Source organism: Triticum aestivum, chromosome 6A (genome assembly GCF_018294505.1).
Source record: "Triticum aestivum cultivar Chinese Spring chromosome 6A, IWGSC CS RefSeq v2.1, whole genome shotgun sequence".
Lineage (NCBI taxonomy): Eukaryota > Viridiplantae > Streptophyta > Magnoliopsida > Poales > Poaceae > Triticum > Triticum aestivum.
In genome coordinates this window covers 616,754,045-616,768,626 of record NC_057809.1, presented here as the reverse complement: position 1 = coordinate 616,768,626, position 14,582 = coordinate 616,754,045, and the positions used below count along the sequence as shown (strand labels likewise).

The following is a 14,582-nucleotide window of genomic DNA, read 5'->3' as shown; positions in this document are numbered from 1 at the left end:
AGCACAACTTCATACCAGACAACCCCACTTAGCATCCGAAACAAATACCTTATCTAGTGGTATCCTGGCACGAACGAGAAAAAACATATACCATAACATAACTAAAAGCAAATCGAAACAACCGACTGTGATTATCTGCTAGAGAAAAAAAAAACTTAATCCCACGAGTGAAGAACGGCGTGGTGAAACTCTAGCTCTGCGACAAGTAATTCGAAACGGAGGGAGTAGTATATTTGATTGATTGATGTCGCCACGTTTTAGATTTTTTTTGTACTTTTTAGTATATTACTACTTTTTTAAAATCTTTTTCATGTTTTTATTGAACGAGCGAGTTCAGAGCAGGACGTGACAACCACCCGACCACTTCAGTTGTTGTGTTCCCTTACATGCTTTTGTCCTTTTGTTCTTTCTTCTGTTTTTTTTCTGTCCCTTTTTTCCTTTCTTTTTTCAAGTTGGAGAAAACCTTTTTATCTTCATGAATTTTTTCTGCAAAATCTATGAACTTGTTGTCAAATTCAAAGAACTTTTTCAGACTCAATGACCTTTTTTCAAAATTTCGATGAACCTTTTTCAAATTCGGCGAATTCTTTTAAATTTTTCATGAAATTTGTTTCAAAATTGATGGACTGTTTTTAGAATTGATGAAAAAATTCAAATTTGTAAATTTCAGAACCAATCGTTTTTTTTTCAGTTTTGTGAACGAAGGGACGAACACCAGAAAAAAAAACGAACGAAACGCGCACCTGCGAACGAAGGGAAAGGAGCGAGCGTGGTAGGTGGGCCGGCCCACGCGAGGCTGCTGCGAGCGGCCGCTAACCGAACCGGTGCGTAAAGGCAGGAGGTTTCTCGAGAATTCTGTAGCTTTCGAGAACGTTCCTGCGCTCGTTCGAGAAGGTTGTTTCCTCAAATATATAGTAGGTCTCGTCTCATCTCCTCAACACAACAACACAGGCAACAAACGACCTACCACCCATCTTTCCACGCGATTGACGTCGACTTCACCGTCTCATCATCGATCGATGGCGCACCGCGGCGGCTTCTTCGGCTACGACCCGTATGATTATTACTACCCGACCTCCTACGGGTACGACGCCTATCCGTACTATCGCCCCGCCGCAGCCGATCCCTTTTTTCCAGACGTCGAGCCGCTCGTGACGGAGCAGCTGCGTCCCGCCCGCCGGAGGGCCCCGGCGCGGCACGACGACGGCTTCTTCCGTGGCTTCGGCGCAGCGGAGCCGCCCGCACGGACCACGGCGCGTCCTAGGCCCGGCAGCGGGTCCCCGAAGAGCTGCCCGGACTGCTTTGAGGTCGAGGTCACGGGCCCCGACTCCGACTCGCCGCCGGCGATTCCAGAGAAGCAGGCGCCGTCCGTGGAGGAGGCCGCGGTGAGGGTGCAGGCGGCGGCGCGCGGGCTGCTCGCTCGTCGCATGGTGCGGGAGGTGCGTGCGGTGGAGCGGCAGGCGGAGGCCGTGGCCGCGCGGGTGGCGGCCGAGGCAGAGGCGCTCCGCGCGGACGCCCGTGCGCGGATCGGCCTCGGGGAGGAGCTCATGCGCCTGCTGCTGCGACTCGACGGCGTGCGCGGCGCCCGGGAGTACCGCAGAAGGGTCACCCGGCGCGTGCTCGCGCTACATGATGCAGTCGACGCGCTCGAGGCCACGCCCACGATGGTGGCCGCCGATGTGCCGGAAGTTCAGGATGCAGAAGAAGAAGCAGAGAGCGGGATGGAGCCGGAGCTGTCGGTTGAGGACAATACTGCGTCGGATTTTCTGGCTGCCGAGACAACTGACATGGCGGCGATGGAGGTTGACGCGACGAGTCCCGTTGTTGTCGACGAGGCCGGGCAAAACGAGACCGAACTGGTGGCGGAAAGCGAGAAGGCCTCGGAGGCAGAGGGCGAGTGGGAGATGGTGGCAACAGGGGACGGCGACGTCTCCACCGGTGAGGAGGACCCTGCACCCCCCAAAGCGCAGCAGCAGCAGCAGCAAGAACAGGCACACGAGGAGAAGAAGACGGTGACCACCGACGGGCTGGACGCGAATAAACTGATGGAGATGGTGACGGCGCTGTGCGAGCGGAGCGCGCAGCAGTGCGCGCTCATCGGGGCCCTGGCCGAGCGGGTCGACACGCTAGAGCGCGCCGTCCGGCGGGTGGAGGAGGCTGACCGGCGCAGGCGAAGGAACAAGAAGACCAACAAAGACGGCAAAAAGAACACAAGTAGCTTCTACAACGACTAGATACGATAAATAGCTTCTATTAGCATGAGGTTTCGATTGGATTTTTTTTCATTACCTTTTAGTAATCTTGCATTTGTTTCAATTCCGTTGATTGTATGAACAAAATTAAATCATGTCGGCAAATTTCATTAGATTGAGTTGTGTGATGTTTGAGTTTCCAAATTGGTTTGATGCCAACAATTGGCATTGCCAATATTTGGCAAGCCAACATTTGGTAAAATCAAAATTTGCCAAATGTTGGCAACTTGTTGTGAGGTTGAGAAGAAAAGTTGGTAGCCAACCAATCACTAGCCAACATTTGGCATTTGCCAAATATTGCCATGCCAACTTTTGGCATCAAACAAATCATGCTCTCAATTTGATTTTTCATAAGTTTTTTTCAGTTTAGTTTTGCAATTCAAATTTTAACTACGACAACCACAACACCAACCAAGATTACACTAATTTCATCCCAGAACAGACCAAAAAACAATATACAGTACATCCTGTCATCCGTGAAATAATATACAGTAAAAAAGTGTACATCTTTTACAACTTGGGGCTGACACTTGTATACACAGGCCTAAAAACTACCTCTCTATCCTAATCTCTATCTCATCTTTGATCTTATTACTGTGTATCTAACAAGAAGGGGAAAAGAATCATCTCCATATGTAAACAAATGTCAAAATGGGTGAGGTTTAGCAATGTTGGCAGTGAACATCTGGATGTTACACACAACAGCAGGCTTCGAGTTTTGGTTTCCGGGGTTCAACCCATGTGAAAGCCGGCGGATTGATAGTTGTTCGACAGCTTGGGCAGCTTGATCACCGCGAGCACTCCGGCTACCAGCGAGAAAACCGAGGCTAGGGCGAAGGCAGGGACGTTCCCTCCCCCCAAGAGCTTGTCCCATGGGCCGGCTCCGAGTGACACCACTATCTGCGAAGACAGTTGTAAAAATCAAGACATGTTCAGCGACCATGCACATAGGAGATCATTCTAGGTATAAGGGTCGACCTGAGGAGCGACAATGGCAAGATTCAAAACTCCAGTAGCCAAACCTGGACATGTGCAGACATTCTCAGTCAAGAATAATAACTGAAACACACTGTAAAGAAGAAAACACCAACAACACAGACCTTGTCCGCCTCCTGTTCCGGCAGTCAGCTCAGCAGTCACGGAGAACGGAACGCTATAAGTGATCTGTGTATGCAAGAGCAGAGGATATAAGACATTTTCCAGTTGCGCCAAAGAAAGTGTTGAGTGTCTGGTACTAACCGAGAGTGGCAATCCAAGAAGAGAGAAAAGAATGAGCGCTGCAGTCTTGACTGTTTTATCTGCCCCGACAATATGTTGAAGCTTGCTCGAGTACAGGTCATAGGAGATCCAGCTTAGTATTGTTGTAGCCAACATGCAGGCAAACACTATGAAGTTGCTAATTGCCCAAACCAATCTTGCACCAATCATCCGGCATAATGGATCGATAAGGAAAGAGCCAATCCCAAGGACGACCTACATGAACAAACCAAATATTACCGCCGCTAACTAAAAATACCTTGGCACTTACATCCAACTGCAATGCTTTTAAACCACCACAAACCATGTAACTAAGCTTTCAAAGTATTTGCAGTATCTAGTACGACCTATGAAGCTGCAGTGTTTGTTCAAGTATGCATTACCAAGAACGGCAGGAACTACTCTAGATGTACCAAAATTATAGTAAACAAAATTGATCACAGGCTCTTACTGAATTCAATAGCAAACCAAATGCACCTTCTCGGACACCATCATCATAAGCTTTCCTTTCACTCGCATTTCCTTTTGGGTCACCGTGATAAACCTCACGCCCCATCCAGTCGGTGTCAAAAAGGAAAAAGGGAAACCACGACAGCTGCAAAACAGATAAAATGTGATGAACACCATCAGTTTCCAGCAAAAAGAGACCATCAGCAAGCAGCTGATGCGCACCTATCTATTTAATCCATTTTTATAGCGTACCCATGTTAGGGCCATAACCAGAAGCACAGAATACATTCCAGGAGGTAGATGCCTCATGCTAGTCAAAATTTTAACCAAAACTGCTCCTGGCCCATCATTGAAAGCCTCAACATCGTCTTTGTTCGAGTTGGAGCCTGCATCTGTAAAATCCTCAGCACGGGAGTTAGCTGAGACATGGTTTGCGTCAGCATGACCGTTAGAAAGTCCTCCGTTAGTCTGTTCACTTGAAGCATCATGATCATCTCTAGAACCGTTCAGTAGAGGAGCCGAGTCAGATAACTGCTGTGCATCCTTTGGTTCCAGCGGAATCTCTTCAGCAAAGTAGAGGGTAACAGCCATGCAAAACAGAAGGAATACCTGCACGACACATAATTAGTCAGCTTACTCTTTTGCCAGCAATGCACTTGTACAATTATATTGAGAAACCTAACTTCGGACACCTAGGTCAATTGCAGAATCTCTGAGAACTTACAACTGCAATTAAGAAAGCTGCTTTCAAATTACCACAAGCTTCACAACAGGCCCTAGTCATCAGAAAAGGAAACCACCTGCATAAATAAAAAAGAGTGGGAAGGTCAGCTTTGTACGGGGAAATCAACTGCGGTTGACAAGAGAACTCTCGGGATAAAACTAGAAATTAATAAAAGTTGGCCAGCTATCTTTGTCAGAAGTAGAAAGTTGGAAAAACAAGTTGTGGGATTACCAGTACCCTATGCTACTGCGAGACCATACCTCGAGAAAGCACATCATCAAGGCAGGGTGAGCAAGCATACTATTTACAGAGACAGCTTGACTAACATAAGCCGGTGGGATTTTTTCTAAATAGTAGCATGAGTATAAGTTTCAGATGTTACCAACTGTGCACCTAAAAATTTATGTTAACTAGCATAAGTTTGATTCTTTCTGGATAGCGCCGTGAATCTACTCTAGGACAATAAGGCTAAAGCTAATGTAAGCACAGAATAACACAAAACACGACATACTTGTGCCAGTTCCCACTCGCACCAGCTGAAAAACCAAGAACGTTTCCGACAGCCATCCATGAGCAGAATATTGCATTTGCCGAATTACATTGATCAGGACCTGCATAGTAGAATGTATCATTAGATAACTGATATTATAAGGGTGGATCCAGCATTAGTAGAAATTCTAACTGAATGTATTAACCACCTGAAAGATCAGCTAGGAGGGCACGAGCAGGTCCCTATCAAGAATGAACAAAATATTAGGAGAAGAGTAATTCAACTTTCCAGCAACATTTACAGAGACCGGGAGTCAATTCATAAGATCACATGTAAAGTTTCAAATAGGCTTACTTGAACTGTATTATTTGCAAGGTCCAGCATCCAGAATCCAAAAATGAAAATGAAAGCAGCTCGATATCTTAGACCTTTGTATGTACTGTATGAACAATTATTAGCATTTTAGTGATAGTGATAGAGCTGATGCTAAATTGTTATAATGGAATAACAAACTACGAGAACGAATGGATGATTACCTGCAGTGCTCAGTGGTGTCTCCTAACATGTAGCCAAGGTCTGCAGAAAACCCGACTAAAGTTACCTACGAGTATGAAGTCTGCCTATTAGAGAGCAGGGAAAGAATGGGGAATATACTGTAAACTATCAAACATGATATATATACTCACAGCTGCACAAATTAGCACGCATCCAGCCAGAATGAACGGCCGCCTCCTCCCGTACTTGGAGCGGCACTTGTCACTCCAGACACCAACACAAGGTTGAACCTGGCGTCAGCGGGTAACCAACCAGCCATTTAAAGACATGAGACCTTGCATTACTGACTCCGAACAGAAATCAGCAACTGTGTCGTTGTAAGAACTTACCACAAAACCAGTAATAGGCCCACAAAGCCAGATGAAGGACGCCATGGCATGGTCTATTCCTAGAGTCTGCGTGTAAGATGAGGAACAGACAGCAGGTGAGCGAATTTGTAGGACAGGAAAGATTTCATGTAGAACACACTAAGAACGTAAACGGTCCAGAGTGCATGAAGTTCTTGCGGCAGGAGTTACCTATTTATTATCAGCATTAGTATGCATATACAGAATGACCGAGCAACAAGCACAGAATACCGTCCATCTGATACTTGACACACTAGTAAAACACGGCAGATGCTTCCCAGGATATTCCGGGCAAATGAGCGCAGACCAGAACCCCGGTTTAGCTTGTTTACTGCAGCAAACACGGTAACAAAACAGTGTGTCCTGGTATTGCCTAATTCACAGGAACCTCTGTGGATCGCGCTTCACCTATGTCTGTATGTAAATCAGCAATTCTGGCACCCTAATTTTTTTTTCTTGCCTAATTGGCTGCCAATTCTTTGTCAGTAAGGGGGTCGTACTTGGCCTGACTACATCTGAATGCAAATCCGAAATGCTCGCACGGGATTCAGACTAGCAGTGTCAGTCATGAGCTGGTACTATGATTAAGCAGGCAGCAGGAACAGAACCTAGGCCGAGTGGCTTATCGGGTAAAGAGTCACAGCTAGTGTCAGATGCTAGTACATCATACATGGGGAGTAGCAGCCCGCATTTGCAGTTCGCTGGAAACAGAAATGGGGGAACGATACATTGGCATGGCCCTCCCGGAATGCGCGGGCACACTCAACAAAACAGAATAGTTCCCCGGGCAGGAGGGGAGAGGGGTTTGGGGGAGATCCAGCGGGGGGTGCTACCTGGATGTATGGGGTGAGGAGGGAGAGCTGCAGCGCCCAGCCGAACTGCACGCCGGCGGCGACCATGCAGGCCAGCACGACCCGCCACTTGGGCGCGCCCTTCCTGCCGCCCTCCCCGGAGGCGCCGCTGCCCTGCTCCTCCTTGGGCCGCGCGGCGTCGCCGCCGGTGCCGTTGGTGCTGTTGAGTCTGACGAGCTCCATCTCGGCGTCGCGGATGTGGCGGTAGGGCACGCGGATGGCCGTGGCCCCGCCGCCGGAGTCCATGGCCGGCAGATCCGGGGCGCGGAGGAGGCAGACTGGGTGGGGGGTCAGGTCGGGGTCCGGCGTGGCGCGGGGGCCGACGCCGACGCCGACGAGATCTGCTCGCAGGTGAGATGCGGGAGGGCGCGGGGCGGAAAGCGGAGGGAGGGAAGAGTAGAAAATTGGCGAGAGGAGCGCGTCGGTGTGCGCGTGAACGGGAAGGGAGGAAGCGCTGGCCGACGCCTGTCTTCCCCGTCAAAGACTCACTCGTTTTGTTTGGTTGGTTTTCTCCCCCTCCTCCTCCTTCATCTCTTCCATGTGAGCGCGCGATTGCCGCCGTTGCCTGCCTTTGGATTCAGGAGAAAGTTGAATTTTCTCTCTTGGGAGTATCTTGGGTGAGAAATGGGATCTTTTTGCCCCACTTTTCTTCTAACTTTGATCATTTGGGGCCACTTGCCATTGAGACAGACATGGGGCAAATTATCAAACCCCATGTAAAATGAAGCAAAAGATCTAATCCCCTACGCCTATCTTACCTTATGCAACTGCTGCGCACAACCCTGAACGGACAACCGTTTTTGTCTGGATTTTATTCGTTTAGGTTGGGCAAAGAAACGGCATAGGCCGTTTTTACACTGGCCGTGCGCCCAACAGGCGGACCCATCTGGTTCTGATTCGTCGCGGACGGCTGGAGGATAGATACAACATTTCAAACGTTGCCGGTTCTTTGTGCTTAGACTCAACATTTTCACCCCGAAAATCAAACCCTTGGTCATAGATGCTGTCATCATCTCATCCTCCATGATCAAGTTGTGCATGATCGCACAAACAGTCATCACCTCCCAAAGCTTTCTCGGTGCTCCATGTCAGTGAAAGGTTTCGAATGATACCCCATCGAGATTGAAGCACACCAAAAGCACGCTCCACATCTTTCCTAGCACTCCTTTGCATTTGGGCGAATCGCTATCTCTTCTCTCCTTGTGTATTGGCTATTGTCTAAACAAGAGTTCACCACTGAGGATAGATACCATCAGCTAGGTAGTATCCTTTGTTGTAATGGTGACCATTGATCTTGAAGTTGACCTCTGAGGAGTGGCCTTCTACAAGCCTTGCGAACACTAGAGAATGCTGGAGCACGTTGATATCATTGTGAGAACCAGTCATGCCGAAGAAATAATGTCATACCCAAAGATCTTATGAAGCCACCGCTTCTAGTATGACAGTGACACCTTTCACATGCCCCTTGTACTGCCCTTGCCAAGCAAATGGACAGTTCTTCCACTTCTATTGCATACAATCTATATTGCCAAGCATGCTCGGAAAGCTCATATCGGCATTAATTGCCAACAACCTTTTTGTATCAGCAGCAGTTGGCTCTCTTAGGTGCTCAGGGCCAGACACTGGCGCCACGGCCTTGCAGAAACTGTACATTGACATGAGACATGTGGACTCACTCATACGCACGTACTCATCCGCAAGATCGTCTGGAATTCCATATGCAAGCATGCGAATAGCCGCAGTGCATTTCTGCTAAGAGGAGAAGCCAAACTTGCCAAGGGCATCCTCTTTGTACTCAAAGTCATATGCCGCCACTTCCTCCCGAATACAACTGAACGCATGTCTCGCCATACAGAAGCGGCAACGGAATTGATGTGGTTTGAAGAGCGCGGTATTCTCAAAGTAATCGGCATAGAGCAGGGTGGGGCCGCTCTCCCTATTGCGGTTCAAGGCCGGAGCATGACCCTGAATTGATCCCTTGAACCGAGGTCGCTGCCTAGCAATGTGGTCATTGACAACCAATGCAACCACCGCAAGCTCTTCGTCATCCGAGGACGAATCATCCGATGAAGAAATGAAGTCGTGGAAAAAATACTCGTCCCCACTATCCATGATACCTTGTGAGCAAAGTATTGAAAACCTTGCGGTCGTGGTGGAGATGCGGCCGGGAAGAGCACCTCGGCGTCCCCTCACAGACAACAAGCAAGGTTGTCCTTGCCGGCCGATGGCTATGCAGCGCCTGCCGGAAGATGTTGGGGTCGATGGGCGTCGCCGGCGGCCATAAATTCCTTGGTACCATATGCAGCGACAAAGAGGCACAAACGCTGGCAAAAACTGCTCTGAAACGCGTGCATGGGGTGGCTATGACGAGGGGTGGTCGTGGTTTAGGGCTGCCAGGCTGGAAAGCGAGGACGCGGTCGAAAATATGGATAGCGGTGGCGAGGCGGGGTGGGGGGTAGGAGAGGGCAAAGGAAGATAAAAGGGGAGTTGTGTCCTTGAAGGGCGAGGCAGGGACCCGTCCGCTTCGACACAAACTCGGCTCAAATTTAGACCGGAAATAAATCAAAAGCGGATAAAAAATAAATCGTTTGTCCGTTTGCTGCAGCTCATGGGGCCGCGATTCATGTCCGTTTAGCCCCAAACGAAGGCGGCCGGACTGTAGTTGGCCTGAGCGAGCGATCGGCCGCGCGCCGTCGCCTGCCTTAGGTTCACCAGACCAGTCCACGGCACACGCGGCGCCCCACACCACACCAAAGAGAAACTTGAACTTTCTTCATAGTAGCAGTATTTTCTGGCGGGGATGAGAGCGACTGCGTACGTTCCAGTTTACTTCGGCGTCAGGTAGGCGAGCCTGCTGCATTAACACTCAACTCCAGTTCAGGTTCAGTTCCACCGTCGCCTCCGGTCCGATCCCACCCATCACCATCATCCACCCAACCAACGCTAAACACAAGCAGTGCTGCTTTCCCCTTCACAACACAGGGAGCTGATCAAACCTGCACTGCACACATCTTCTCCCCGTTCCCTCTCGGTTCCCGCGCCAGATAGAGACCGCGAGCTTCGACCAAGAGATGGATCTACCAACAACATTGAGATCCGACCAACGGATCTCCGAGCCGCAACAACATGTCTGAATGTTTGATAGGTTTTCGGGCAAGGTTTACAGTACTGCTGAGACAATCAAAATCATCCTCCTTTGTTATTCATCGATTAACACAAGTCACCTCAACTGCTTCATCAGTATTATCATGGTACTGGTGCTACAGACAGGACAAGCATAACATGCAAAAAATGGAGCTCTAGATCCTATCTATAGCCGACCTGCAATAGCCCCCAGCACTACATACATCACATATCATATTCATTCCTCTATAATAAGTTGTCGGGGGCACCGCGAGCGACTACGAGAGACGACAAGAAGTAAAATGCCGAGTCAGTATTCCAACATGGAGAGCTTACTGCCTGCCTTGTATATATATATATTATATATCCTCCACAAGCAATGCACACAACCGGGGTGGTGGATCTGTAACTGTAATGCCATCCTGTAAAGAGCCCAGCTCACATGCTTCTCAAATCGTGTCATCTGCAAGCACAAAGTGGTAGCCTCAGCATCAGCTTACAAAAGAGTTCACTTTTGAGCAGCAACTTGAGATGCTCAAGAAGCTCCCAGCAGCACAAATAAAGGTGGTCATGTTCGACCTCATCTCAACCATCATTTCTATGCACACGTGTCTCGGTACAAGAATAACAGCCGCACTTAGCAATCATACATTCTAAATTCATTTTGCTACTGAGTACAGACAATAGAACATGCCTCGGAGTAACGGCAGCAGATGAAGAAATCGTGGTGCTGAGGATGGACTAACGGAAACATCTTCCGAGAGGACCAAGAACTATTTATATTTGAAAATAAAGCAACAACAATACACCACTAGCTTTACATCTTTTGTTTTGAGGAAAATATCCGGCTTTACATCTTAACAAAATATAGATCCACTGGGGCTGGGGTAGCAGAAAATACCTTTGGAATGAGTTCACAAGGCCTAAGCTTTGTACTCGTGAACATGCAGCCACTTGGTTGATGACCATTTGTTCCCTTTGATAACAGGACAGCCCCCTGCAAGAATAACACCATGTAAAGAAATCTGCCAGCAGATTGCTCAAGAATATATGCATATATGCAGAACTTCAACTTCAACAGCAGGTAGCTTCCCGAAGGAAAATGAAAAAGTGTTTGTAAGGTCCAATCTGTCAGCAGATTGCTCAAGAATATATGCATATAAGCACAACTTCAAGTTTAACAGCAGGTAGCTTTAGAAGGAGAATGGAACAAGAATTTCAGAAGAGAAAGTGTAACTAACAAGGGCAGCGAGCAGGCCACTGAACTAACTAACCGTGCAAACTTAGTGGATCTAGAGTGGCATCTGGTTTCATGCTCCAGAAAAGCAGCGCATCTCCCATCTTTGGTTTCACAGCAAGACCTTTTCTGGCACACTCTGAAAGTTCGTTGTACCATGGCAAAGAACTGCTGTTCACATTTGCATCAGGGAAAATAGTCTCACCCCCTTCTTCAACATCTGATCTGTTTCAGTTCAGAGTATGTCTTAGACAAGTTAGCAAGGCAGTTAACACCACAAGTAACCAAAGTGTTGGCGCATAGGGATACTATTTTTACTTACAGGTACATGAGAATTGTTGCCATCCGCTGACCACCATTCTTGGTGTTGAACTCGTCAAGAAAATAGTCAAAGTGGGGTTCATACTTCTGCCCGACTTCATAGTGCAGTACTTGGAGTCCCTCTCCATGTTCTGTAAGCCAGCATGAATGAACATTGTTAAACAAACCTAATACAGTATATGCTCAAAGGATAGAAGCAACATATGCTAAGAGCTGCATTGTTGAAGCCGAGAAAATGTCACACCACTTGTATACTGAACAAAGCTACAAGCAACCATGACTGAGAACGAGGGACTTAGGTTGACACACATAACCATCATCAGATTTCCTATGTATTTTTTTAGGTGTCACACTTTTCTGTATACCTTAAAATTTTACTTTATCAACTGAGAAATCTCACCGAGAATTTGGCTCGACCATGAAACAAAATAAGGTCTTTACATAGGTACGAACCTGCAGGTATGAAGGTGTAATCTGCTATCCTCCTTTCAATAGCCCGGATAACCTTGTCCCGTCCTCTTTGAAGAAACATGCCTGAACTTGTACGAACCCTGCTGTCCTTGCTTTTACCAGTCTCACTGTCGACCACTGTTGATTTCACCATGCGAGGTTTCGCCAATCCAATTAAGTACTCACACTCTTCCTTGGACTAATGAAAAGAATAAATAGCAGCCATCAATCAAACATAGTAAAATCACCAGAAAATTACAAGCTGAACTAACAAACAATGAAAACACCTTACAGAAAAAGCAAGGAATACAAATATAAGGAAAGGCAAAATTAGTAAGTAAACACCCTAAACTGAGAAGTATGAACACATAAGTATGCCCAACATATGAAGAATTGAAAACAGGAGAAACTTGAGGTAACAGAGCAAAGAAATGAGCCAACAGAATCTCACAATCAAGGAGGCTTACTTACAAGATACACACTTTTGAAGCATTAAGTCATATTTGCATAAGGCATTAGCTTAGTTCATAGTAATACTGTGCAGTTTAGTACGATAACAAAACTGCAAACTCTCCCTGTTCATTTATCATGTCTGCATTCCCATTCTTCCCTAACAGACCAGGTAATAACCGACCACACACGGAGCTCCATTGGAGGCAGAACTAAAGCCAGTAAACGAATGACTACAACCTTCCCTTTCCCAGGAGGCATCAGCATGCAGTGTATGGTCCAGCCAAGATCCGAAAGAACAAAAGGAAACAGAAATGCAGCGCAAACGGCATGCTTCCTTCAGTCACTGTCAACCCCATGTCCAACAAGTGTGACTTGAGCGCCGCATCATTTCCAGACGAAAGCGCAGCTCGGAAAGCCGGCAGGCATTGCACCGAAAAGCACAGACGTAATTCACCCAAAAAGTTGAGGCGATACGGGATGGATGGATCCCACAAGAATCTAGTCTCTACATACACACGGCAGCGTGCATGCGGGAGCAGGTGCAGGAACGAATGAGCCATGGCGGCAGCAGTGGATTATGAGTACAGAAGGGGAGGCAGAGTGGGCAGCAGCAGTAGTGGTTACCAGGAAGTTGTGGTAGACGAACGCCCTGGGCTCCCACGAGATGACCTCCGTCCACTGCGCGCCGCGCTCGCCCAGCCCCTCGCTGCACCCACCCGACGAACAAGGGATCAGATCAGATCAGCCAGCAGCAGGTGGAACCAAATCTGGAGAGAGAGACTGCTGGATCGGAGCCACTCACTCGCTCGCTCACTCACCTGAGGTCGCGGCGGGCGCGGGTGCGCGCGGCGCGGGAGGAGCCGCCGGAGGACTCGGACTCCGCGGCCCCGCCGCTGTCGCCGGAGGACTCGGTCTCGGCGCCGGCAGTGGTGGGGAGCGCGGGGGAGGAGACTGGGAGCGAGAAGACGCCGAAGGCGATGAGGGCGAGGAGGAAGGCGGAGGCGAGGAGCAGCGCGGCGAGCGCGAGCGCGTACGGCGAGGCCCGGCCCGTGCGACCGAAGGCGAAGACCCGCGGCGGGCCCGCCCCGCGCATCAGCGGCCGCGACGGCGCCATCGGACCAGGGAGGCGGATCTCCCCCCGCCTGCGCGCGGGAGAGGAATGCGGCGCGGTGGAGGCGGCAGGGCTGAGCTGAGCTGAGCTGAGCTGCGCGCGCGGTGGCTCCGGCTCGCCGCGACGGTGGGTTGTGTGGGCGGTGGCGGGGAATGGAATGGAGGGGAAGACGGCGGGTGGTCGTGTCGTGTCGTGGCCGTGCACGCTGCGCTGCGCTGTCGCCGCGGGTTGGCGCTCCAAAACCGTGTGCCGCGTCCGTTGTGCTCCTTGTTTCGCCGGTCGGCGGCCCGGCACGGCGTGGGGCCCACCCGTCAGCGAGCACCAGTTGTCTAGAGAGTGAAAAGCACTCACTCAATCTTTTCATACATACAAAAAAGTAATAAGTGGAAACAATTATTTTTTTATCAAAGAAGGGCTTGCCCCCTTCCGATTTTCATTACTGAAAACCAAACTATAAGTGGAAACAAATGCTATAGACCCACATTTGATTTCCCAAATCAGATCATTGATTTGTAAATCTCCGAGGGCCAGGTCGGGTTCAAGTCCAAAATGCCAACCGAACTTCGAATCTAGGAACATGATTTTTTTTACCGAATTGCAATATGACACAAAGCGTTTTGCGCTTTCTCTCTCTGATGTGGCAATGGTCGAGTATATGTGTGTCTAAACAATAAACCCAATGCCAAGGATTGGTCGTTTGCCATGACTGATTCACTGTCACGCACTGGTAGAAAAAGGGCCTATAGTCCCGGTTTGTAAGGGCCTTTAGTCCCGGTTTCTGTACCGTGACTAAAGTGTCGGTACTAATACCTCCCCCCTTTAGTCCTGGTTCAATCCAGAACCGGGACTAAAGGCCCTCCACGTGGGCAGTGCGCAGAGCCCAGGTAGGAGACCCTTTGGTCCCGGTTGGTGGTACCAACCGGGACCAATAGGCATCCACGCGTCAGCATTTCTGTGGCTG

At 49.0% G+C, this 14,582-nt stretch overlaps 3 protein-coding genes across 6 annotated transcripts; 1 reads left to right on the top strand and 2 right to left on the bottom strand.

Moving 5' to 3' along the window:
- Positions 1-930: 930 nt before the first annotated feature.
- Positions 931-2,365, top strand: LOC123129129 (uncharacterized). The gene has a single exon (XM_044549310.1). The coding sequence runs from the start codon at positions 1,020-1,022 to the stop codon at positions 2,232-2,234; it is 1,215 nt and encodes a 404-aa protein (XP_044405245.1). The 5' UTR covers positions 931-1,019; the 3' UTR covers positions 2,235-2,365.
- Positions 2,366-2,720: 355 nt separating this feature from the next.
- On the bottom strand, positions 2,721-7,439 carry LOC123129128 (sucrose transport protein SUT4). 4 transcript variants are annotated; one of them, XM_044549308.1, is made up of 14 exons: positions 6,909-7,434; positions 6,058-6,123; positions 5,860-5,958; positions 5,710-5,774; positions 5,528-5,612; positions 5,382-5,415; positions 5,195-5,294; positions 4,684-4,759; positions 4,212-4,568; positions 3,961-4,104; positions 3,492-3,725; positions 3,353-3,416; positions 3,231-3,274; positions 2,721-3,152 (listed from the first exon to the last, which is right to left on the bottom strand). In XM_044549308.1, exons 1-14 carry the CDS (start codon positions 7,170-7,172, stop codon positions 2,985-2,987), a joined length of 1,800 nt encoding a protein of 599 aa, XP_044405243.1. In that variant the 5' UTR covers positions 7,173-7,434; the 3' UTR covers positions 2,721-2,984. The 4 variants fall into 4 exon arrangements, 3 of the variants coding, with proteins under 3 accessions (XP_044405243.1, XP_044405242.1, XP_044405244.1); XR_006463610.1 differs by having other exon boundaries at positions 2,978-3,152; positions 3,987-4,104; positions 6,909-7,439; XM_044549307.1 differs by having other exon boundaries at positions 3,231-3,416; positions 6,909-7,438.
- A 2,656-nt stretch (positions 7,440-10,095) lies between these two features.
- Positions 10,096-13,861, bottom strand: LOC123129127 (probable prolyl 4-hydroxylase 3). The gene is made up of 7 exons (XM_044549306.1): positions 13,329-13,861; positions 13,135-13,216; positions 12,061-12,256; positions 11,609-11,738; positions 11,324-11,511; positions 10,951-11,046; positions 10,096-10,512 (listed from the first exon to the last, which is right to left on the bottom strand). The coding sequence occupies exons 1-6, from the start codon at positions 13,622-13,624 to the stop codon at positions 10,973-10,975; spliced, it is 966 nt and encodes a 321-aa protein (XP_044405241.1). The 5' UTR covers positions 13,625-13,861; the 3' UTR covers positions 10,096-10,512; positions 10,951-10,972.
- Between the last annotated feature and the right edge of the window lie 721 nt (positions 13,862-14,582).

Excerpts from the sequence above, each read along its gene's own strand:
- LOC123129127 (XM_044549306.1), bottom strand. The coding sequence starts at position 13,624 with ATGGCGCCGTCGCGGCCGCTGATGCGCGGGGCGGGCCCGCCGCGGGTC. Across the intron at positions 11,739-12,060 it reads TTACACCTTCATACCTGCAG|AACATGGAGAGGGACTCCAA; the intron begins GTTCGTACCTAT and ends GCTGGCTTACAG. Across the intron at positions 11,047-11,323 it reads AGATCCACTAAGTTTGCACG|GGGGCTGTCCTGTTATCAAA; the intron begins GTTAGTTAGTTC and ends TTATTCTTGCAG.
- LOC123129128 (XM_044549307.1), bottom strand. The coding sequence starts at position 7,172 with ATGGACTCCGGCGGCGGGGCCACGGCCATCCGCGTGCCCTACCGCCAC. Across the intron at positions 5,775-5,859 it reads GCGTGCTAATTTGTGCAGCT|GTAACTTTAGTCGGGTTTTC; the intron begins GTGAGTATATAT and ends TCATACTCGTAG. Across the intron at positions 4,569-4,683 it reads CAGCTTTCTTAATTGCAGTT|GTATTCCTTCTGTTTTGCAT; the intron begins GTAAGTTCTCAG and ends TGTGTCGTGCAG.
- LOC123129129 (XM_044549310.1), top strand. The coding sequence starts at position 1,020 with ATGGCGCACCGCGGCGGCTTCTTCGGCTACGACCCGTATGATTATTAC.